This window comes from Anolis sagrei, chromosome 2 (genome assembly GCF_037176765.1).
Source record: "Anolis sagrei isolate rAnoSag1 chromosome 2, rAnoSag1.mat, whole genome shotgun sequence".
Lineage (NCBI taxonomy): Eukaryota > Metazoa > Chordata > Lepidosauria > Squamata > Dactyloidae > Anolis > Anolis sagrei.
In genome coordinates this window covers 19,720,682-19,746,964 of record NC_090022.1, presented here as the reverse complement: position 1 = coordinate 19,746,964, position 26,283 = coordinate 19,720,682, and the positions used below count along the sequence as shown (strand labels likewise).

General features: G+C 40.7%; 1 protein-coding gene across 1 annotated transcript; it reads right to left on the bottom strand.

Moving 5' to 3' along the window:
• Window positions 1-1,658: 1,658 nt before the first annotated feature.
• Window positions 1,659-16,001, bottom strand: LOC132765682 (zinc finger protein RFP-like). The gene is made up of 7 exons (XM_067464753.1): window positions 15,573-16,001; window positions 12,618-12,713; window positions 11,146-11,376; window positions 10,228-10,250; window positions 7,003-7,121; window positions 4,639-4,671; window positions 1,659-2,677 (listed from the first exon to the last, which is right to left on the bottom strand). The coding sequence occupies exons 1-7, from the start codon at window positions 15,999-16,001 to the stop codon at window positions 2,160-2,162; spliced, it is 1,449 nt and encodes a 482-aa protein (XP_067320854.1). The 3' UTR covers window positions 1,659-2,159.
• Window positions 16,002-26,283: the final 10,282 nt, after the last annotated feature.

The following is a 26,283-nucleotide window of genomic DNA, read 5'->3' as shown; positions in this document are numbered from 1 at the left end:
GGACTCAGCATCACAAGTGGACGGTGAAGTGGCAGCTCCCCTGTGGCCAAAATCGAGCATCCCCTCATGAAGCTGGAAAGCTGGAATGTTAAATTGCCTCTGTGTCTGTCTATATATGTTGTATGTCCAAATGGCATTGAATGTTTGCCATGCATTGTAATCTGCCTTGAGTACCCTGTGGGATGACAAGGGTGGAATATAAATACAGAAATATAAATATGTGAGGGGTGAGAAGGACAGAATATAAATACTGTAAATAAATACACATAAATATGTGAGGGGAAATCATAGAGAGGCTTGTTTTCCACTGCCCTGGAGATTAGGATATGGAACAATGGCTTCAAACTACAGGAAAGGAAATTCCACCTGAACATTAGGAAGAACTTCCTGACTGTGAGAGCCCGTTCAGCAGTGGAACTCTCTACCCAGGAGTGTGGTGGAGGATCCTTCTTTGGAGGCTTTTAAACAGAGGCTGGATTGCCATCTGTCAGGAGTGCTTTGAATGTGATTTTCCTGCTTCTTGGCAGGGGGCTAGACTAGATGGCCCAGGAGGAGACACAGCTCAGTAGCTACAATGCTGTAATAATGCCACAAAATGGCACCCTGGTTTATGATGGTCAGATTGGATGGCCTTGGGATTCATCTGTACAGCTCTATTCCCTGCACAAGACTGCACTCTGCTTTTAAAGCTGTAAATTTTAATAGACAAACAGGGGAAAAATGCATTTTTATGAGCAGAAGGCAGAGCAGTGCTACATTGTCAACACTTGAGGGCACTGTGCTATAATAATGGGCATTTGGAAAGGAATACAGGTAAGGTACTACAGTGCTGTAATATCACATCAGGAGGGCACTCTGGTTCATGTGGTTAGACTAGATGATCTCAAGGGATTCCCCCCTACATTTCTATCCCCTGCTATCAGAGGTCACCCTGATATGAGCATAGACGTAAAGGCTGCAATATCAAGAAAACAGGCACTTTGGTATGAAAAGTAGGTACAGAGTTAAGGTGCTGGAATATAGCCACAAGAAGGTGGAATGGTACAAAAAGCAGGCATTTTAATGGGAATCCAGTTCAGGTGATGCAATGCTGCAATATTGCCAAAAGAAGGTCAGACTGGATGGCCTCAGGGAATCCCTTTCTATCCAATTATTTCCTGCTATAAGAGGGAACCATGGTACAAAAGGCATTCATTTTAATGGGCACAGAGACAAATTGGCATTATAATGGGCAGAGGGTTATATATAATGGGCAATATTGCCACAAGAGAGCACCCTGGATAATTGAATCAGATTAGATGTTCTCGCTACAAGGCAAACTGTAACAAAAACTGGGAATATTAATGAACATTTTAAAAGTCTTTGTATACAAATGTGAATTAAACATCTTCACACTGAGGGAAAATAAAAAAATCTACAAGGGAAAAAAATGTTTAACTCTTCAAGCCCTGCTCAAACAAACAGAAAAAGCCAATGTGAAATAACAATAACAACAACAACAACAACAACAACAACAACAATAATTTATTTATATTCCATCCTTCTCACCCCATAGGGGACTCAGGGTGGAACACGGTACAGATACATGCCAGACATTCAATACTGCTTTGTATAAACAATACACAGACAGACAAACAGAACAGAAAGGAGGTGTGTAGTTTGGTGCTGTGGAAGGTTGGGCTCAAGTCCAGCCACAGGGGCTCTGTTGCTCCATCCTCTATGATGAAGAGCCATCAGGACTTCCTCCTTCCTTTTGGCTACCCAGCATTTTCTGATCTTCTTTCTTTATGGCGTTGTAAAGCACCTCCCCTGCTTTTAGCTGTATCTAATTTGTCTAATTACAGCTAAAGCTGTTTTCGACTGCTTAGGTAGACAGTGAGCAGGGCTGATAGTCGGTAGCTCACACTGACCTGGGGCTTCGAATTTGCAACCTTTTGGTTGACAGATCTGATAGTTGCTGGTGATTTGCCAGTTGTGTTAAACCTCTGTCCCCATACATTAGAGATTGTTTCATTGAGAGATATGTGTTAAAGTTAAGACAATTTTCTATGAAAGTGAAAGCCAGGTGTACAAGAAGAATATTGGGGATGATCTGCGATAAATGAACTGAGAACTCTGACAGTTTAAAGAACAAAACCTGATGGATGGGTTTAGCTGTTTTAAGGTGAGATTTTTAAGTGGCTATCAATACCCAGGTAAAAGAACGGGAGAACAGTCTCTCCGATAAATGAGACATTCGAGAATACTTGGATCTGGTCTCCCGTATCAGCATCGTAAAAGGCCACCCGGTTTGCAGCACAGTTCAGATAGACTCGGACCCTCTTGGTCTTTTCACTCAGGGACAGAGCAGAGCTAGAAAGGTGACTGGTAGCAGGGTAGATACCTTTCCGCTTGTCCACAGTCCAGATCCCTTCCGAAGGACGAATATTAACAATGCCTTTTCTCCTGACAGACCTCCTGGCCACCCCCATAGACCATGTCCCTTCTGTTCCCACAGCAACTTCCCAGAAATGCCTGCCTCTTGTGAATCCCTCGCATCCCAACACATAATCTCGGTCTCTGAATCTTTCAGGATTGTCAGGCAGGTCTTCACGTTTGTTTCCAAATCCCACACTTTTACAATCCTCAGACAGGATGAGATGGGAACCTGATGTGTCTGGATCCAGAATGACATTTGCTGTTGGAGACAAAGAGAAAAAGATGAAAGAAACCAAAGAAAAGCAGAAAGAGCTGAGAGAAGAACTGGCACAGGAAATGGGATCTCAAAAACACACACATCTCCTAAAATCAATTACATTCTGGTGACAATGAGATATCCTCCTTATAATTGTTCGAAACACTGCTTTATTAAATAAGTATTTCTACCATGAGAGTGTTCAAAGCCTACTTGTGAGGGTTCTCTTGAGAAAATAAGATATTCCTGGTCTTTTCTCTGAAAGAGAAATTGGCTTGATTTTACAGTTGATATTTTGAGTGAACACACATGCATCAAAATAAGTTTCCTGGAGTGAAAAAGGTCTTCTGTTCCTTTGATGGTTGTGCAAAAGAGACCATGTCCACAGGTGTTGCTTGTGGCCTCATTGTGCAATAGGAAGCACCTGCAGAAACTTCTTTTTCTGCTCAACAATCATTAAAGGTACATAAGTTTTTTCCGCCTTTCATCCTGGCAACCCTGTCTCAGAGCATTTTTGAAGTGAAAACGAATTATTTAAACAACTTGGCACATAAACCAAAAGACTGACATTATTCTCAGGTGCAACTACACTGTAGAATTAATGGGGTTTGATGTCGCTTTAACGGCCAGAGCTCAAGGCTATAGAATCCTGGGATTTGTAACTTGGCTAGGCAATAGCATTATTTGGCAGAAAAGGTTGAATACTATGTGAAACTACAAATCCAAGAATTCCATAGCACTGAGTCACGCTGTTAAAATGGTGTCAAACTGGCTCAATTCAACAGTATAGAGGCCACCCTCAAAACATTATTTAATTTATATCCTGCCTTTCTCCCATCATGGAATTCAGCATACTTGATTTGAAAACACAATATAAAAAATCTCAATAAAAAGTTAAAACAAAATTAAATTCAACTTTGATTTAACAAACACAAGGTAAAAACAGTACTCAAAATATTTTAAAGCATCATCAAATAAAAACATCACACACACACACACACATACACTCCAAAGCTCCACCCATTGCAACATGCTAAAAATGAAATGTTCTTTACTGCTGACAGAAATAATATAGGGGCCTCCTGAGGAAGGGAGTTATCATTATTCATTATCACCACTCTTTTCCCCAAATGCAGACAGTCCCTGAGTTACAAACATCCAAATTCCCCAAAATTCAATGGATAAGTGAAACATTCTGAAACTTGATGGGCTAACAGTGGTAAATGTGTTCTAACACTGTAGCAGGTTTCATCCCAATAGCTGTACAAATGAGGGGGAAAGGAGTCCTTGAAGTTTCCTCACTTGCACAATTATTTTAACAAAAAAGTAACAAAATTTCATTACTCTCATTACAGTAACGAAATGTTCACTAATGATACTTAAGAAACACTTTAGAAATGAAATGTCCACACATCCTAATTTTATAATGAGTTTGAAACATTTTTTTCATCAATTGCTCAGCCACATGTGTGTGTGTGTGTGTATCTGGAGTTACAGTTACAAAATGTTAATGTTTATTTACTGTATTTGTATATTTATTTACTGTATTTGTATACCGCCCTTCTCAGCCTTCAGGCTTCAAATTCAACTTTAGAATAAACCCAGAGAACCTATCTTGTTTCTAACCTGGGGACTGCTTGTACTGGGAAATAGTTTCATTCCCTTCTCACATCTCTTTTTAGAAGCATAGTTGTACACCATATCTAGATAACGGTAGGAATGCTTTAATCTGTTCTAACAACCACCCCCTTTCAAACCATAGGATTCCCTCAGCAAACCACATTAATTCAAAATACTAATTTGGATAAATTCCTATGCAGCTCCATGAAATCATAACCATAGCTTCAAAAAGGAATGGAATTGGTGGCCTCGGAAAGGATAGGAAAATTGTTTGCATCATTAAAATAGAGCTAGAGAAACATCACTATCCTTCCTGTGACTTTTATCCATCATTGGAAATTTACCTTTGTGAAGATCTAGCTCAAGTAACAGATTATCTGAGAAAGCAAAGAAAAGAAAAGAAATATAAGATTAGGCACCAATTCATCTTGTTCAGAAAAATATCAGTTCACAACACAGTAGAGGTCTCAAGTAGAGGTTTAAGCAGAAACTGAAGCAAACACAAGTTTTTTATACTCTTTTTTTGTCATGTCAGGAGCGACTTGAGAAACTGCAAGTCGCTTCTGGTGTGAGAGAATTGGCCATCTGCAACAATGTTGCCCAGGGGACAGCCAGATGATTTGATGTTTTTATCATCCTTGTGGGAGGCTTCTCTCATGTCCTTGCATGAGGAGCTGGAGCTGATAGAAGGAGCTCATCCGCCTTTCCCCGGATTCGAACCTGCGACCTGTCGGTCTTCAGTCCTGCCGGCACAGGGGTTTAACTCACTGCGCCACTGTGGGCTCATACTGTACTTTATACTGTAACAACATCAAACATTCAGGAGGCAGGGCTTTCCTTTCTTTGTGACATAATGATTTCTTTTCAGTCAGGTTTTCTATATATGTCTAATAGTCCCATTTTAAATTAAGCTGTTCAAGATTTTTTTTTTGTCATCAACATTAAGTTAAAGAACTTCTAGACATTGCTTGCCTCCTCCAGGTCTCCATGAAGTTTAGTGACTGACATTCTCTCAAGCAATGTAGTCCCAAATGTCAATTTCTTGTTAATTTGAGCAATTCAATCCACAATGACAGTGGTGTCATATCACTTTAACTGCTATGGGAATATCCCATGAAATTCTGGGATTTGTAGTGGGATCTCTCGTGCCTGAGTATGCTTGCCTTCCAAGTATAGGGTCTTGGTGGTGGGTCTGTAGGAGACTGTAGAGACCTATTCTGGATTTGCATGTTCTTTCTTTTACAGGGAGGAGATTGATGTCCAGGTGGAAGGTTCCAGTCACGGTTGACTTGAGGCGCCTTCCTCTTGACACATATCTCCCTTTCGCCTTCCATTCGTGCCTCTTTGAATTCTACAGCACTGTTGGTAATAGCTGACCTCCAGTTAGAGTGCTCAAGGGCCAAGGTTTTCCAGTTCTTTGTGTCTATGCCACAGTTTTAAAGGTTAGCTTTAAGCCCATCTTTAAAAATCTTTTCCTATGCACCAACATTCCATTTTCCATTCTTGAGAGTAGAGTCACTGTTTTGGGAGGTGATGATTGAGCATTCGGACAATGTGACCAGCAAAGTTGATGGCGAAGGAACATTGTTTCAATGCTATGTAGTGGGGTAAGGCACTAAAAAGCCCTGTGATAGATTCACCTTATAATCGACATAAGTCAGAAATCCTGAAGGCACGCAGTAACAACCATGGCACAAGACTGGTCTATCTGAGAATTTACAAATTATAGTCTACGTGATCCTATAGTGGCTTTCCTACCTACAACAAGGAGCCCCCGGTGGCGCAATGGGTTAAACCTTTGTTCTGGCAGGACTGAAGACCGATAGGTCAGAGGTTCAAATCCGAGGAGAGCACGAATGAGCTCCCTCTGTCAGCTTCTACTCCCCATGCGGGGACATGAGAGAAGCCTCCCACAAGGATGGTAAAACATCTAAAACATCCAGGTGTCCCCTGGGCAACGTCCTTGCAGACGGCCAATTCTCTCACACCAGAAGCGACTTGTAGTTTCTCAAGTCACTCCTGACACACACAAAAAACCCCTACAACAAACATTTTGGTCATCAAAATGGAAATCTTAAGAACTGGTGAAAGAAAAATGTAATTTCTGGATCCATTTTAACACAGGCCTTCAAGTGGTTTCTAGAAAGTACAAAATATTCTCATTTACTTGTGGAAGGTGTACTTAACCTGCCTGATTAATTTCACATGTACAAATATTTCACCAAGTAACACAATTTCGGTTCCTGGGTTACAAATGTCATTTTCTAATTGGTTTTATCATAAAAACACAGAAAAGATTTATTAAACTGCAAAATTTTGCTATAGGTTTTCAATTAATGTCTCATAGTGTCTCAACCAATTCAACATAGTTTGTGACAGTCACAAAAATGAAGTTTCTGGAGTATAACACTTTCAAAGTAAGTACTTCACAATTAAACAGGAAGTAACATGTTCAAACTAGGAACATATTTTTTCAAATTTTGTTACATAGTATTATTAGTTCTGAATTAACAGTTAACATGTTCAACTGTTTTTCTGTATCTGGATCCTTCTGTGAAAAGAAAGAAAAAATGTCTGGTCATGGAGAAAGAAACCCTCCTGCTTCTGTTCCAAGCTTCAAAGAGAACAACAAAACCCAGAGCTTCCCTATGTTCCTTTTTGAGCCCATGCAGCGACCAGCATAATTCTTTCCCAACGTATTTCTTTACCTTGGAATTGCTTCATGGCAGCAGCTAGACCAGAGTTTAGATCACAAAACTCCCAGATCTTCCATTTCATCTCTGGAGGGAAAGCCACTGGCTTCTCAAATGTTTTCTTCTCCTCACTCCTAGTGGAGAAAAAATAAGTTAACCCATCACAGATCCTATCATGATTCCCTGTGTTGGGCAAAAATAAGGGAAACCTCTAGAAGGCATAACAGCACACATTCAGGAGATGATTTCTCAGTTTGGCCACTGAAACCCAGAAGCCAAGCACTGGAGAACCAGAAAAACAGAAATGACATACCAGGAGCTTTGAGGAGGGAATTCTTCTCTATTGCTCTTGGCATCATTTTGACAAGACAGGAGCTCCGCAAATGCCTTGTGCCTCATTCCCAAGGTATTTAAGGTACATGTAGGGGTGAAAGGAGGGGGGCTAGGGTGGCATACTCCCCATGCCATTTGCAAATCTGCACAGGTGGGTATCTGACCACTCAGTGCAAAAAAAAAAAAAGCAGGCTGTTCCCCCCCCCCCCCCCGCCCCCAAATCTGGCTGCCAAATGCGAGCGAAATCATCTTTCAAAACACCAATTTCACTCACATTTGGGCTACTGTGGATGGGCTCTTAGTGAGTCTATACACTAAGGAGAAAAGGAGAAGCTTTGCAGATATGCAAGAATTTTACCTGTGAGCAACACCGCATTCCCAGCTGCTTTCCTTGATGTCCACCAAGTCCCTTTGCTCCTTCTCTACTTTTAACCATAGGCAGATAGGAATACGGGAAAACCAGGCTAAATCCTTTAGTTTCCTGACATCCTTTCTTTCCTTTCCCTAGAATACCTCTGGGATCTCTGTGCCCCCAGAGGTAGAAAGAGTCCTCTCACCCCACTGGCATTTGTCTGGACTTCCCTTCCCTTCTTTTCAAAGGGTACTCTTGTCACCAAGGATGATTTGTCCAGAAAGGGTTTAGAGAGGTGGGTGCATGTATGTTTACAGAAGAAATGTCTTTCTCCCATCATGTTTTTCTCAATCTCCTTAACTCTAACATTCATAGAATCATAGAATCAAAGAGCTGGAAGAGACCTCATGAGCCATCCAGTCCAACCCCCTGTCAAGAAGCAGGAATATTGCATTCAAATCACCCCTGACAGATGGCCATCCAGCCTCTGCTTAAAAGCTTCCAAAGAAGGAGCCTCCACCACACTCTGGGGCAGTGAGTTCCACTGCTGAATGGCTCTTACAGTCAGGAAGTTCTTCCTCATGTTCAGATGGAATCTCCTTTCTTGAAGTTTGAAGCCATAGTTCCGCATCCTAGTCTCCAAGGAAGCAGAAAACAAGCTTGCTCCCTCCTCTCTGTGGCTTCCTCTCACATATTTATACATAGCTATCATATCTCCTCTCAGCCTTCTCTTCTTCAGGCTAAACATGCCAAGCTCCTTAAGCAGCTCCTCATAGGGCTTGTTCTCCAGACCCTTGATCATTTTAGTCGCTCTCCTCTGGATACATTCCAGCTTGTCGATACCTCTCTTGAATTGATTCTTCCTCTTTTTCCAGCCTGTGGAAATATAATATCACACTGAGGCCTACTCTCCCTTTTTCTTTTCTCTTGCAGTCCCAGGAATGTTCAGCCCCAACAACAGCTTAGGATAACACAACATCTGGAGCCCTGTAGATGACATACCCTTCAACTCTATATTCTATGAATCTATGATTCTGTTCAGTCAAGCTGTGTTAGACACTGATTGACAGCCAGACATTCATATCTTGGGGAAGAACAAAAGGATCTCAGTAAAAGGTGATCTCTCATTTTCCAAGTAAGATTGTCCTCCAAGTGTGGTGTCCTGGCGGTGGGTACATAGGTGACTGTGGAGCCCTATTCTTGACCAGTATGTTCTCCTGCAGTGAGGGCATCAGTTTCCAGGTGGAAGGCGGTCCTGGTTGGGGTTGGCTTGATGCGCTTTCCTCTTGGCACTTTTCCCTCTATTGCCCTCCATTCGTGCCTCTTCAAATTCTACAGCACTGCTAGTCACAGCTGACCTCCAGCTAGAGCACTCAAGGGTCAGGGCTTCCCAGTTCTCGATGTCTATGCCACAGTTTTTGAGGTTGGCTTTGAGCCCATCTTTAAACCTCTTTTCCTGTCTTCCAACGTTCTGTTTTCCATTCTTGAGTTCAGAGTAGAGTAACTGCTTTGGGAGACAGTGATTAAGTATTCAGACAACATTGCTGATCAAACAGAGTTGATGGCATAGGAGCATCGCTTCAATGCTGATGGTCTTTGCTTCTTCCAGCACACTGGCATTTGTCCGTCTGTCTTCCCAAGAGATTTGCAGGATTTTTCAGAGACAACGCTGATGGAATCATTCCAGGAGTTGCATGTGATGTCTGTAGATAATACACATTTCACAGGCAAATAGCAGGGTTGGGAGGACAATAGCTTTATAAAGTTAAAATCATCTATTGGACAGATGGCAAGCTATTTAACCTCAGCAGACTGAAAGCCAAAACCAAGTTTACAACAACATCTTTTATAGAACTCCCTATGTTGATGACAACATCATCTTTGTGCATTCAGAAGAAGACCTACAAGCCACTCTAAACAGCTTTGCAGAAGCATACAAGAAGCTCGGCCTGTCATTGAACATCGAGAAAACCAAAGTGCTCTTCCAGCAGTCACCAGCCAATCCCTCTGCAATGCCAGAGATACAGCTTAATGGGGTAACATTAGAAAATGTTGACCATTTCCGCTACCTTGGCAACCACCTCTCCACAAAAGTCAACATTGACACTGAAATACAATACCACCTGAGCTCTGTGAGTGCAGCATTCTTCCGAATGAAGCACAAAGTGTTTGAGGACCAGGATATCCATAGGGATACCAAGGTGCTTGTTTATAAAGCTATTGTCCTCCCAACCCTGCTAGTCGATAACTTGCAGGGTAGCATAGGGTGGAGGAATGCTCCTGAAATTGGCTTTTTAGAAAGATATAAAAGGACATTTTCATTTGGGAATAAATATTGCTGATTAAACATATACAAAAAACTGGGCAGGTTTCTTGCTATGACAGTGACACTACTTGTGAGACAAGAGTGTTGCAATGTTAAAAGTAACATTTTAATCTGCAGCCTAGTGCCCCTCCCCCCGCTCACTCCTCCAAAAGGGTTAGAGATCACAGACTACACACTTTTCTTCCCAGAATTAATGTACCATTAATAGAAAGGACTGGAATCCACTTACCTCTTCAGGAGGTTCCTCACATCCTTGAGGGTAGAAAAGAGAAAGAAGAGGCATGTCATTGATGACATATTTGATTCTGTGGAGAGTGAGGCAGTCGGTCCCTCCCCAATGGTGCTTTTTAAACCTCAAAATTGGGAATAATGCAGCCATTCTTCAAAAGCCATAATACCGTCCTATACAATTCTGCAATTTGCATTATGGCGATGTGCTTGCAATTGTTTAGTAAACTGCTCTGAACTACAGCAGCAGCTCTCTCTCTAGTTGGATTTCTAAATCCCCCATTGTAAACTGCAAATCCCAGGATTTCATGGGATGTTGCCTAAACTGTTAAAATGGAACATAGTGCTGAGTTTATTTAGTGTAGAGGGGCACCAGGACAGCCTCTATAACACCATCAGAACAGGTTAAAAATGAAGGCAGCTGCATACATCTAAAAAAGGCATCCTCAAACTGCAGCCCTCCAACTGTTTGAGCTTCCAACTCCCAGAATTCCTGAGCATTGGCCAATACTGGTTAGAGCTTCTGGAAGGTTGGAGGCTGCAGGGCTGTAGTTTGAGGATGCCTGATCTAAAACAATGCCTAGCTGTTTCCATATCTACTAAGAGCAGATATTTTGTCATGAGTTTTTCCCATGCAAGGAAACCTGCATTCCTAAATATTACAGTAGGAATAGATCATAAAATATAGAATTGCTAGAATATCCATTTCCTCTCTAGATGATGTAGTGATTGCAACTCAAGTTAGAGGGAATCAAGGAGTCCAAGGCGAGAGGCAGATGGTATGATAGGTTTTCTCATTAAAATGTTCTGAGGCTTGAACCCTGAACGTCTTGGCTCCACTACACCATGGCTAGTACACCAACATTTTGTATTCAGCTTTCCATATAGAAGCAGCTAAGCTTGTGTTGGCCAGTCTCACCTGCAGGAGTTCAGCTGGTGGCTGCTGGCATTTGTCTTTCAATTCCTGGATGAGATTTTTGAAAGAGGAGAGCTCTTGGTCAAACATAGACAAGATTTCATCTTTTTTCCTGACAATCTGCTCCTTCAATGATTCCATCTGGGCTTGGAGCCATTTCTCTTGTTTATCCAGAAACCTGCGCATTTCAGTGATTTGTTTTAATGTTTTTTCCATCTCTGCTTCTGTCTGATTCTGTAATAAGCAAGTAGAAAGGGAATAAAATTAGACTCAGGACAAGTTGGCAGAGAGTAAAATAGAGGGCTGCTGCCACTTAATGGTTGATACAAGAGTGAGTAGATGTTGCTGGTCAAACAGCCAGGTGACACTGACAAGTCATATCTGCTAAATTTCCTCCTCTTGTTATTGCATGACTTCAGAGTATTTGCAACTTATGGAAACCCTAAGATGAACATATATTGGGGTTTTATGGCAATATGTATTAAGAGTTTGGGCTAACCTTTGCCTTCTTCTGAGTCTGACAGAATGTATCTTGCCAAGCTCAACCACTAGATTTCCAAATCCAAATTAGTATTATTATTATTATTATTATTATTATTATTAACTTTATTTGTACCCCGCTAGCATCTCCCGGAGGACTCGATGTGGCTTACACAGGCCGAAGCCTCAAAACACAATACAGTAAAAACAACACAGCAGTAGAAAACATAGCAAATCAATAAGTTAAGCAAGCAATAACGACAATAACAATACATCATGACACTTTAAAACTGGGCCGGCCAGCGCAGTGGGGTACAGGGTTAAAAGTGCTAGAGTGGTAGGAGGAGCATGGGAATGAAATAGTACGGTGTGCAGTAATGTTAATTGTGCTAAAGTGCTTCTAGGACTTGGGTGGGGATTCCTAATCTGAGAAGGCACATCGGAACAGCCAAGTTTTTAGGTTCTTTCTGAAAGCTGCTAAAGTAGGGGCCTGGCGAAGATCTTTTGGAAGGGCATTCCAAAGTCGGGGGGCTGCCACAGAAAAGGCCCTGTCTCGTGTCCCCACCAGGCGCGCTTGCGACGTGGATGGGATCACGAGCAGGGCCTCCCCAGATGACCGGAGCGAGCGTGTGGGTTCGTAGGTGGAGATGCGGTCACACTGTATTCACACTGTAGTCTCCATAATTGTAGTCCAATGATCAAACTACTATACTACAGTCAACATACACCTTGTAAAATTCCCACTTCCCCTATCCATTAGCGTTTAGCCTGGCAGACAATGTGGTATTGAACTGTATAAATTCTATGATGTAGATGCACCCTTGGTCTTCTTCATGACTAATCTTCACACCATCATAAGTCATATATTACCATAATGAATTATTGTACAGTTTGAAGCTGACTTGTACTTCTTGATTTATCTGAATTTGATATTATGTTTTCCACATATTACTTTAACGTTGGTCCTACCCTTATATCATTATATCTATACTTACAAGAAAGTCTTGGGCTTCCTTTTCTGTCTCAGTTTTATATTTCGGAATCTTTTCTTTCTCCTTCTCCAGAATATCCTGGTGACGACCCATCAGATCCTGGAGAGAAAAACAGATTCATACTTGGTTGGGAGGTGGTGGAGGCAGAGGAAGGAGACGCTCACAGAGTGGAGTTGAACAACATGCCAGTTTTGTTTTTTGTTTTGTTTTTTGTTTTTTTGACAGGGCAGGGAATGTGTGTGTGTCTAACTCAGTATTGAATATTTCATGCAGAAAAATCTATTTCTATTTATATCTGCATTACAGTAGGGAAAGTTTACTTTACATGTCAGAATATTCAAAGTTTTCCTGCTTAGATGTGCTAAGAGATTGCCTGCCACTTTAGCAGAGGTGAACAGAAGGAAAAGGTAGTAACGTTGTGTAACTCTGTGAATGGGGTTGCACTGGATCAGTTTCAACTGGTGAGTACTGTTGACATAAACAAGTTGCTAGGGCAAGTCAGGAGGACAACCTGCCTGTCCCTCTTGGTCCAGGGAGGAGATGTAATTCAATCGCAAATACAAGAAATTATTAATGCATCTCTCAGGGAAGGCAATTTTCCATCCTATTTAAAAGAATCACTTAATAATTATAGACCAGTGTCTAACCTCCCTTTTTGGGCAAGATGATTAAAAAGGCAATTGCCCTCCAACTCCAGGCAGTCTTAGATAACACACACTTTCTTGATCCCTTTCAAACCAGCTTTAGAGCATGATACGGAGACTGCTAGAGTTGCATCACAATCTCAACACTAACAGGGGGAATGTGTCCTTATTGGTGCTTCTAGACCTTTCTGTGGCCTTCAGTAGCATCGACCATGGAATCCTTCCGGAATGCCTGGAGCGGCTGGGAATCGGAGACACTATGATGCAGTGGTTCCGGTCATACATCTGAGGCAGGTTCCACTTGGTGGTGCTTGAAGATAACTGTTCCTCAAAAAAGGAGTTGTTATATGGCTTCCAACAAGGTGCCGTTCTATCCCCAATGCATCATGAAGCCCACTGATGATGGATCTGGACCAAGCTTGCCACACATACTCATCACGACCAAATTTAAATATTGGCAAGCTTTGAGGGAACTTGGCTGAGGATGATGGGAGTTGTAGTCCACCCACATTTGGAACATCATGTGAGTCCCACCAATGCTGGATCTAGACTAAACTCGGCACACATACATATCATGGCCAACATAAGATACTGGCAGGTTATTGGGATTGACAGAGAATGATGAGAGTTGTGGTCTACTGACATCTGGAAAGCCATGTGAGTCCCACCGATGAGCACACATACCTATCATGACCAATTTAAAATATGTGCCCAGTTTGGCAGGGGCAGGACTAACAAGATAATGGGAGTTACAGCTGGCCAAAATCTCTACCTGATGAGAGTTTTAGCCTGACCAGGTCTTGGGCTGATGAGAGTTAACAGGAGGGCTTTTGCACAATTAAAACTTGTGTGCCAACTGAGAGGCACACAACTCCCTCTACATCCCATATCAAAGTTTAAGATCTTCTGGGGAGGCCCTGCTCTTGACCCCGCCACTGTCACAAGTGAGGTTGGCGGGGACGAGGAGCAGGGCCTTCTCAGTGGTGGCACCCCACCTGTGGAACTCACTCCCTGGGGAGATTAGATCAGCGACTTCCCTCCTGGCGTTTAGGAAAAAACTGAAGACTTGGCTGTGGGACCAAGCTTTTGGTCATTCTGACAGATAACTTAAGGATCTGACGTTAGACAAGGACAAATGGAATGGAATGGATATATGGACTCCGAACCCTGAGCTTGAGATTGTTTTATGAGATGGTTTTATTATTTTATTATGCATTGATGTTTTAATTTAATTGTTGAACTGTTTTGTATTTTGTATTGCTTGTCAATAGTTTGGGGCATCTAATTGTGCCCCTCTGTAAGCCGCCCTGAGTCCCCCCCCCCCCCGGGGTGAGAAGGGCGGGGTATAAGTAATTGAAATAAATAAATAAATATACTGTGGCTCTTCCTTGAGAAGACAAATCTGGCCACGGTGGTACATGCCAGACCACATTATCACACCACAGCTTTATAGTGGGCAGCCCCACATTTCAGCCACTTGCAGAATTCTGGGAAATGTGGTTTGGGAAGGCCATGATCTATGTAGCTGAGAATTCAAAAGGCCCCACCCTAAACTACATTTCCGAGAATTCTACAGGCAGCAGAAATGTGGGGCTGCCTGCTTTAAAGCCCTGGTGTGATAACATAGTTAGCTGCATCCTGTCTGGATTACTTTAATACGCTCTACGTGGGGCTGCCTCTGAGGAGTGCTCAGAAATTTCAGCTGGTCCAAAGAGCTGCATCCAGGTTACACACTGGGGCTGGCTGCATGGAGCGAACAACCCCCCATTGCAGCCGCTCCACTGACTGCCAGGCTGTTTCTGGGCACAATGCAAAGTGCTGGATATGACCTTTAAAGTCCTAGATGGTCCAGGTCCAGGCTATTTGGCTGACTGCAATCTCTAATATGAATCTGCCCAGGCTCTGTCTTTCCAGTAGCAGGCAGAAACCTATTTTTATTTAGGCAGGCTTTTAAAGTTGAAGGTTTTTAAGATCATTTCAGGGCGTGCTGTGTTTTTTTAAAGCTTTGATTATGTTTTTATGGATTTTAACTGTGAGTTTAAAAAATACCATTTATATTTAATTATGTTTTAATGTATGTATATTTTTAGGTTTTAAATTGTATTAAAATGCTTTAATGTACGCCGTTTTGAGTCTCCTTGTGGAGAGAAAAAGTAAGGTTTAAATAAATAAATAATGGCATTTTAATCACTTCATTCAAGGAATTGCTTTTTTTAGTCCAGCCACAAATATTTCTAATAGGAAAGACTCTTCCAAGAACATTCAGAAAGCATACATAATTATTCCCTTCCCTCTCCAAAAGTTTTTTTTTTACCTTGTAGTCTTTAACAGCCTTCCCCAGAGGAATCACTCTTTCATCTAAGTGCTCCTTGGATCTATCACACATCAAACAGAAGGGGGTTTCATCATCTTTACAGAAAAGCTTTAGGGCTCCCTTGTGTTTCTCACAGATTCTTTCCTTGCCTTCTGTTGTCCTAGGTCCATGGATTTTCTGTACGATTTCTGTAAGATTGGCTAGCTGATTATTTGTGTTGAGGTTCGTTTGCAGAACCTTTTGCTTGCAGAGAGGGCAGGAGTTCTCCGTAGTTCCTAATGCCCCCCAGAACTGGGTCAGGCAAGATCGGCAGAAGTTGTGCCCACATCCTATGGTCACCGGATCTTTGAAATACTCCAGGCAAATGGAACAAGTGGATTCCTCACGAAAATCCTTCACGAGATCCTGATGAACAAAAATAGTAGCCATGTCTATCTTTGAAAGAACAGTTTCTTTCACTTTCCTGCTGTTCACTGGCAAGTTTTTCCTTTCAAGTAAATGATTCACTCAGCATTAAGACATCAGCATGTGTGTGCTAAAGGTGAAACTAGTTGGAGGAAAGGTTTCTAGATAGATATATAGGCAGCCTCCAAGTTACAAATGTCTGATTTACAAAAGTTAAGAACAGGAGTGAGAGACAACAGGAAATGAGAGAAAACCGACCCTCAGAAGGGAAATTCACTCCCGAAAGGGTTATCATGAGAAAAAATTGTCTCCACTGAAGCTTTATCCCATTTTATTTAAAAAAATTGAAAATTCTCCTAAAATCTGTGGATAAGTGAAACATTCTAATGGGCTAACAGTGATAAATGTGTTCTACCTTTGTAGCACGTTTCGCTCCAATAGCCATAAAAATGAGAGAGAAAATATCCCCTGAAGTTTCCCCAATTATTGTAATTATGCTTAATTACTATAACGAATAAGTAACAAATTTTAGTTACTCTCATTATTGTAATGAATTTTTCACTAACTATACTTTAGAAACACTTTGGAAACAAAACGTCAGCACCCCTTAATTTTGGAATGACTTTTGAAACATTTTTTTATTGATCGCACATGCCTATTAACCCTTCCCTAGGCTATCCAAAGCATATATTGCAAAGCAATTGTTCTGAATGCTTTATTGGTCCTGGTAACTGCAACATGACCTTATGAAAATGGAGTACCTTAGGAGTTTGTATAACCTATTTTTATAAATAACCACAGTGGCCAGAGGTAAGGCAAATCTTTTAAAGTTATTTGTTGTAAGTTATTAATTTGTTATACACGGGGTGTTCAAATTGGGTTCTTTAAATTGGCTTAAGATGTTTTAGTTCATTATGTATTTTATGTATTGGTGTGCATATATTTGAGTTTTTAAACTTTGTACGCTGCTTTGAATCCCACCCATGGGGAAAAGCGGGATAGAAATGAATTATTATTATTATTATTATTATTATTAATTTTTCATATCAGAAATGACTTGAGAAACTGCAAGTCACTTCTGGTGTGACAGAACTGGCTGGCTGCAAAGGTGTTGTCCAGAGGACTGGATGTTTGATATTTTACCATCCATGTGGGAGGCTTCTCTCATGTTCCCGCATGGGGAGCTGGAGCTGACAGAGGGAGGTCATCTGCAGTCCTGCTGGCACAAGGGTTTAACCCATTGCACCACTAGGGCAATAATATATTGGGTGCGGTTACAGTTTTAAAAATGTACCTGTTGCAACTTACAAGAACAAACCTGCCAAATGGGTTGTAGGTTTTTGGGCTGTATGGCCATGTCTAGAAGCATTCTCTCCTGATGTTTCACCTGCATCTATGGCAAGCATCCTCAGAGGTTGTGAGGTCTGTTGGAAATTAAGAAAATTGGGTTTATATATCTGTGGAATGTCCAGGGTGGGAGAAAGAACTCTTGTCTGTTGGAGGTAGGTATGAATGTCTTAGTTGACCACCTTGATTAGCATTTGATGACTTGCCAGTTTTTAGGTGTGCCTTGTTCCTGCCTGGGAAAATTCTTTGATGGGAGGTGATTAGCTGTGCCTGATTGTTTCTTGACTGGAGTTCCCCTGTGATGGAGTTTTTGGCTACCAGTATTTTAAAAACCCTCTAAAATTACAACAGTAAACAAAAAAAACTCCAGCATAGGGGAACTCCAGTCAATAAACAGTTAATAACAGCAAATCACCTCCCATCAAAGAATTCCTTCAGGCAGGAACAAGGCGCAACTAAAAACTGGCAGGCTATCAAATGCTAATCATGGTGGCCAACTGAGACATTCACACCTAAAGATTGTAGAGATTGAGATGACTTGAGATGCAGTCATTACTGGTTCTAGGTTAGTTTTACTCTTAGCAAAAAGTTAAAAAATGATATTTTAGTGACTGAAAAGTACAGTAGTTTACCACAAAATAATGCTTGTTTTTGACAAAATATAAGCAACATTTTTTAAACGTTTGTGTGAGAGAAAAGAGGAAGAAGAAATACTGATAGGAGAAACTGTTCAAAGTCTGGGTGGCTGTGAGTTTTTCGGGCTGTATGGCCATGTTCTCACAGTAACCCAGCGATTCCAGCCATGAAAGCCTTCTACCACACAATTTTCAAGGCCTGTTGCTGAAGCTCCATGGAGAAATGTCAAGAATGATAGAATTATAGAATCACAGAGTTGGAAGAGACCTCCTGGGCCATCCAGTCCAACCCCCTGCCAAGAAGCAGGAATATTGCATTCAAAGCACCCCTGACAGATGGCCATACAGCCTCTGTTTAAAAGCTTCCAAAGAAGGCGCCTCCACCACACTCCGGGGCGGAGAGTTCCACTGCTGAACAGCTTTCACAGTCAGGAAGTTATTCCTTGTGTTCAGATGGAATCTCCTCTCTTGTAAGAGATAAATATAACAGTACTTCTATTCTGATAAAAAGCAACTTAAATAAGTTTATTACCTAAGGCAAAGTTCACATTGACTTTAATTGTGAGCCTCAAATTGCTGATTGTGAAGATCCAAAGTTTCTTTATTGTGAATCCCTATCACAATTTTGTGCTGATAACAACTGTTACTTGAACTGTTAGTTGATTGTAAAGTATGTAACCAACAGGAGCATTGGTCTTAACTATAGTGTTTCTTTTCAGGAGATGCAAGTTCACCCTTGACAGATGGCCATCCAGTTTCTGCTTTAAAACTTCCAGAGAAGGAATCTTCACCAAACTCCCAAGAAGCAGCATATTTCACTTCTGAACTGCTCTTACTATCAGGAAGTTCTCCCTAATGTTAGGTGGAATCTCTTTTCTTGCAGCTTGAATCAATTGCTCTATGTCCTTGTCTCCAGAGCAGCAGGAAACAAGTTTTCCTCATCCTCAGTGTGACCTCTGTTCAAATGTTAAACATGGCTATTATATCACTTTTCAATTTCCTCTTCTCCAAGAAAAATATACTCAGCTCCAGGCATGTAGCCAGGGGGGGGGCTCGGGGGGCTTCAGCCCCCCCCGAAATTCTCATGGTGGTTCGCGAAAAGGCCTTACTGGTGCATTATTTAAACTGTTATGTTTATTAATATCATGATTTGATCACCATACTCAATATATCCCATATGTATGGGGGTATTGGGGTAATGATACAAAAGGTTTGCTAGGCTAGACCCTCTTTCACTCAGACTCAGCCCCCCCCCCCCGAAACTCAGCCCCCCCGAAACCCCCCCTGAATTTTTTTTAGCCCCCCCCGAAACGAAATCCTGGCTACGGGCCTGCTCAGCTCACTCATCTGTTCCTCATAGGCTTGGTTTCCAGACCTTTGCTCGTTTTGATTACACTTTTCTGGACATGTTCCAGCTTGCCAATATCCTTCTTGAATTGTAGTGCCCAGAAGTGGGCACAGTCTGATTCCAGGTGAGGTCTGACCAAAGCAGAATATAGTGGACTATGACTTTCCACAATCCCAACCTATACTGTTGTTGATGCAGCCTGGAATCTCACTGGCTATTAAAACTGCCACATCACACTGTTGAGTCATGTTCAGCTCATAGTCTCCTAAGACTCCTAGATTCTTTTCACATGTACTGTTTTCAAGCCAGATGTCACTCATCCTATATCTGTGCATTTCATTTTTAATGCCAAAGTGTAGTTCTGCTTGTTGAAATTTGTTTCCTTAGTTTTGACCAAGCTCTCTAACCTGTTATGGTCATTTGTGATTCTGATCCTGTCCTCTGGGGCATTAGCTATCTTTCTTCATTTGTTATCGTTTCTGGTATTGATTTTCATGGATTTGAGTACTCACAGATTTGATTACAATGCTATCTCTAAATCCTCTTTATGGACAATGGCTCTTTGATGGCAACCATCAAAGACTGATGTAGCCCTTGATGAAAATTAGCTTGACACCCACATACACTGTTTAATAGGCTTGGTTGATCCCAAAAATGGTTCTAAACTCAGTTTAGAAGTACTGGGTGCTATTGGATAAATTCTAAAGTCACTTCTGAATTTTTCTAAAAACATTTCTAAACTTTCCGAAACTTCCAAAACTTTTGAATCGATTTTTTAATGCGTACGCGCATGCGCAGTAGGGAAAAACAGCACAGACACAGGGGAAGCTTCAGGGGATTCTCCCTCCCTCATTTTTAGACCAATCCTGATGAAACTTGCTACCGTGGTAGAACTCATGGACCCCTGTTAACTCACCAAATTTCATAACTTTAACTTATCCATGGTTTTTTGGTGAATTTTCAAAGTTTTTATAAAAAAACATTTTTTTAATAATAAAGAAAATCTGTTCCTGGTTTGAAAGTATTATTTCAAACCAGGAACAGTTTCATTGGGTGGTTTTACTTTGAAAGTAGTTGTTCTACTCCAGAAACTTTGTTTGTGTGGCACAAAACCTGTTAAATTGGTAGACAACAGAAATAATAGTACAGACTCCCTCTAGGGACATCTAGACCGAGCCCCTTCTTCTGGGCAGAAAGGCACCATCCAAACTCTCCTGACATCTATTTGCTTCCTCTACTTCCTCTACCTTGTTGGACTGCTATTCCCATTGGGTCTAGCCAGGATAAACAATGATGAGAAATGCATTACAACCCAATGTTTTATGGAGGAATGCAAGATTCTTGCTCCTAGACGAACATTAATTTTGGGACCCCTTTTAGTACCATAATTGATGAGATCAGACTAGATGGCCTCAGGGGAACCCTCCCTACATTTCTATTTCCTGCCACAACAGGGAACTCTGGTAGAAATATTGGGCATTCTAAGGGACAAAGTTGCTGCAGTGTGGCAACATCACCACAAGAGAGCACTGTGGTTCTTATGGTCAGAATAGATGTCCTCATGGAATCCAATTATATTTTTCTCCTGCCACAAGAGGATGCTCTGACATCCTCTTGTGGTATAGACCAAAGGGCATGCAATTCTTAAATGTTACATCTTCTGGGCATTCTGGTACAATAACGGTGCAGTGCTGGAATACTCAAGACAGTACCCTAGTTTTTAAAAGAGGGTTTTAACGGGCAGAGAGCTAATGGGCTAGAGATGATGATGAAACACCACCACCACCCTCTTTTCTTCTATATAGGCAGTTAACAAAAATTAAACAGTGCTAATTAAAAACAACACAGACAGACAGATAGATAGATAGACAGATATTAGGGGTGTGCAAAGCTTTTCGTAATTCCTTTTCGACCTCCTTTTCGTAATTTGTCAATTTGTGTGATTTGTTAATACAAATCTCTGAATTACTAATTGAAAAGGGACCTCTGAAGCATTTATAAATCAAAACAGCAGCTCAGAAACTTTGGGAGAGGTTCACAAACACTTTTTGTTTTGTAGCTAGGCCAGCACTTCTGGCAGTGGCTTCTACTTCCTTCTACTTCTCTAGGTGAGCCGAGGGCTTACTCGCTGCTGCCTCCTCTTCGTCTTTTGGTGGTTTCTCTCGGAGCTGAGATCGAGGCTCCTCTCTGAGGTAAAAATGGATACAACCAAAGCAAGAAGTGTGAATGGATGGGGCAGTGAGAAGAAACAAAGCTTGGTGGGGTTAGGTAAGGAGGGAGGCAATGTAGCTTCTTCTTCCTCACTGTCAGCCCTCTTTTTGTTTGTTTATGACATTTATATCCCATCCTTCTCACCCCGAAGGGGACTCAGGGTGGCTTACATAACTGACATGATTCCATGCCCAAACAACAATAACCAAAATTGATGTTTCTCTTTCAAAATCTACCAATTATTGGAAGTCAAATAATTTTTATAAAATGGAAGAAAGAGATATTAAAATTTATCTGGACTGGGAAAAGACCCAGAATAAAATATGATAATTTAATTGATAAGAAAACTAGAGGTGGCCTGGGGCTTCCTGATTTCAAACCTTACCATGATGCATGCACTATGCTATGGATTAAGGACTGGATTTTACTGAATAAAGAAGACTTTTTAAATATAGAAGGGAATGATTTAAGAGTAGGCTAGCATGTCTACCTGTGGTATGAAAGAAAAATGAAGGAAAAGAATTTTGGAAATCACTTCATTAAAGCATCTCTGTTAAGAGTTTGGCAAAAATATAAAAGAAATTTATATAGGAAAACACCTCTATGGGTCTCCCCAATGGAAGCACACCAGAGAAGACTTTTGGGATGGCGAAGGTGGCCAACTTATAGAGATTTGTTAAATACAAATACGAATGACATAAAACCTTACGAGGAGCTAAAACAGATATTCTCTAATATCACATGGTTGCATTATATGCAGATTAAAAACGATTATAACCAAGATAAAAAGTTGGTCTTGGCCTGGGACAACATTTTAAAATTGGAAAAGAAAGTGATATCCAATATTTACAATATATTACTCACTTGGCTAACTAAAAAAGAACAGGTTAAAAATTGCATGATAAAATGGGCTCAAAACGTAAGAAGACCAATTCAAATGAAAGAATGGGAGCAAATGTGGAATAAAAAACTGAAATATACATATGCAATGGATTTAAAAGAAAATTGGATAAAAATGTTCCACAGATGGTATACCACACACAAAACAATTAGCCAAAATGTATAAAACAGCTTCAGATAAGTGTTGGAAATGTCATGAGCAACTTGGATCCTTTTTCCATATGTGGTGGACATGTAAAGTAGCATCCAAGTTTTGGACAGAAATACACAAAGAAGTACAGAAGATTTAAAAAATAAAGTTCACAAAAAAACGGAGTACTATTTACTTGGGTTTACAGATTTAGATCTACAACTAAATGAACAGGAAGATAAGCTTTTTACATTTATCACAATTGCCACCAGAATTGTCTTTGCAAGAGAATGGAAGCAAGAATTAAATTCACCTATAGAAGAGTGGATAGAAAAAAATAGGGAAATTATGGACATGGATGAATTGACTTTTTTGTTGAAAAAAATATGGGCAATACATTAAAAAGAACAAATTGGGACCCTCTCTGCAGCTATCTGGAGAAATTGCAAAAATAGATGACACAATAGACATTTTTTTAAGGGAATATTTTTTATAATAAAAAGACATTAACCAAGAAGATGGAATGGAAGTCAATTTTCTTTTTTTTTCTTTTTCTTTTTGTAATTTTTTGTATTCTTTTGTATTTTTTGTATTTTTTCTTTTTTCTTTCTTTCTTTATTTTAACTTTTTATTTTTCATTTTCCACTTTTTCTTCTCTTTATATACTTCTATCTTTTTATCTCTTTCTATATTGTTATTGTTCCCACTCTTTCGTTGTATTATGGAAAATCTAATAAAATTATTTTTTAAAAACCAAAAAAAAAACCAATAACCATTAAAAGCAATTAAACAACCATTTAAAACAACATTAAAACAACATATGTAAACATCAGGCGACAATTGTGCATAGATCCAAAGCCAGATAGTCAAATAATCATATTCATCAATCCAGGATCAATTCCAACTGTATTGCACAGATAATTATACTGTGCCAAATGCTTGCTCCCAAAGCCTGGACATGTTTAGCCTGAAGAAGAGAAGGCTGAGAGGAGATATGATAGTCATGTATAAATATGTGAGAGGAAGCCACAGGGAGGAGGGAGCAAGCTTGTTTTCTGCTTCCCTGGAGACTAGGACGCGGAACAATGGCTACAAACTACAAGAGAGGAGATTCCATCTGAACATGAGGAAGAACTTCCTGACTGTGAGAGCCGTTCAGCAGTGGAACTCTCTGCCCCGGAGTGTGGTGGAGGCTCCTTCTTTGGAAGCTTTTAAACAGAGGCTGGATGGCCATCTGTCAGGGGTGATGTGAATGCAATAGTCCTGCTTCTTGTCAGGGGGTTGGACTGGATAGCGCATGAGGTCTCTTCCAACTCTATGATTCTATTATTCTATTCTAAGCCAAATTTTCACTCGTTTGCAAAATGACAGGAGTGAAGGGGCCAATTGAATCCCAATAGGGAGGGAGTTCCACATCCAAGGAGCCACCACTGAGAAGGCCCTGTCTTCGTGCCTGCAAAGGTTATGGGACTGAGAGAAACAATATCTGACGACATTATTGTCTTCACATTAAGCAAAAAAAGTCTTCAAATATTAATAAAATAAGATTTTAAAGAACTTGTCAGCATCTGTGTATCTTACCCCAAACTTATATTTTCCAAATTCCCACTCCCTCTAAATTTTACAGTCCTTACTTTCCCCTCACTTCTCTTAAAACTGCAGCCCTGTTCTTCTGCACTTCCCAGAATTTTGCTTGCATCAGAAAAATGGGGTTGTCTGCATTTAAAGCCCCAGTATAAGTTAATCACATGTGCTTACAATGAAATAAATTCTTAAAAATCAGTGGATAGACTGATTGTTCTGAAACTTGGCAGGCTTGCTGCCCTGCTCATATTCTCTCTCTCTCTGCCACAATTTGAGTGGATACCTCTTATAGATTTTTAAAAAGTAATTGTAGTTGATTTTTTTTAAAAAAATCCTAGAAATCAGGAGATGAACTAATCTTTCTGAAACTGCAGGATTTATGCCCTGCTTATGTTGTCTCATTGTGTAGAAATACAAGGGGATATTTTTGTAGATTTTAAATATATTTGAAAAAATGTTTAAACATTTCTAAAAAATCTATAGATGGCAGGCTGAAAGTCATAAATTTTGCCTACAAGTGTGCAAAGTTTCATCCTGATAGCCATAAAAATGAAGGAGAAACAAACATCACAATTTCTCCATTGCCGCTAATGGAACGAATCTTAACAAAGTAATTTATTTATTTGTTTATTTAAAAGTTTTGTATACCGGCCTTCTCACCTCTCTTGAGGGACTCAAGGGACTCCAACCATAATATCACATACAATCAATAAAACATCATAATACATATTACAGTAAAACATTAAAACAGCAATTACAATCAATAACTACAATGGTCAGTCGTCACACTAAAATCGTTGCTCATCATCCTCCATCCATATCTCAGGGTGTTGGCTCACTCGTCGAATGCCTGTCTCCATAACCAAGTCTTCACCTGTTTCCTAAATGTCAGGATAGATGGGGCGGTTCTGATCTCCAGTGGGAGAAATTACGGAGTTTTGGATTACTAATTGGATTAGGAACTCTCCGAATCTTTACTAATCAAAGCAGGAGCTATCTGAATATCCAAAATGAATTTCTAATAGGATTCCAGCTGTTTCTCACACCTCTAATAATACACAGCACACAATAGTTTATGTTGTTAAAATCATTAAACATTTAATGGCCTCAGGGTAACCATTTCTTCATTTTTCTACCCTGCAGGACAGCAGAAAACAAACTTGATCCCTCCTCCTTATAACTTCCCCTCACATATTTATACATGGCCCTCATCGTGTCTCCTCTCAGCATTCTCTTCTTAGAATCATAGAATCATAGAATCATAGAATCTAAGAGTTGGAAGAGACCTCATGGGCCATCCAGTCCAACCCCCTGCCAAGAAGCAGGAATATTGCATTCAAATCACCCCTGACAGATGGCCATCCAGCCTCTGCTTAAAAGCTTCCAAAGAAGGAGCCTCCACCACACTCCGGGGCAGAGAGTTCCACTGCTGAACAGCTCTCACAGTCAGGAAGTTCTTCCTAATGTTCAGATGGAATCTCCTCTCTTGTAGTTTGAAGCCATTGTTCCGCGTCCTAGTCTCCAAGGAAGCAGAAAACAAGCTTGCTCCCTCCTCCCTTCTTCAGGCTAAACATGCCCAGATCTTGAAACCTCTCCTCATAGGGCTTGATCATTTGAGTCGCCTTCCTCTGGACACATTCCAGCTTGTCAATATCTCTCTTCAATTGTGGTGCCCAGAATTGGACACAGTATTCCAGGTGTGGTCTAACCAAGGCAGAATAGAGCATGGATAGCATGACTTCCCTGGATCTAGACTCCTATTGATGCAGGCCAAAATCCTTTTTTGTACAGCATGACATTGTTGGCTCCAAGATCTTTTTCACACGTACTGTTGTTGAGCCAGGCATCATCCCTCATTCTATATCTCTACATTTCATTTTTTCTGCTTAAGTGGAGTACCTTGCATTTGTCACTGTTGAACTTCATTTTGTTAGATCCCATCTTGGTTTATGGGCTCTATCTAGGTGGCCTCATGGAGCCCAAAGTTATACTCTTGGTTCTTGGGGTCAGACTAGATGGCTGGAGGCCCACATATGGCTGGTCTTGCACAGCATGCATGTATTGTGTGCCATATACAACAGTCCACAGAGAGCACACCACCTATAGTAGGTTATATGTATAAGGGCCAGTGCAGGCAGGCTACTTACAGTG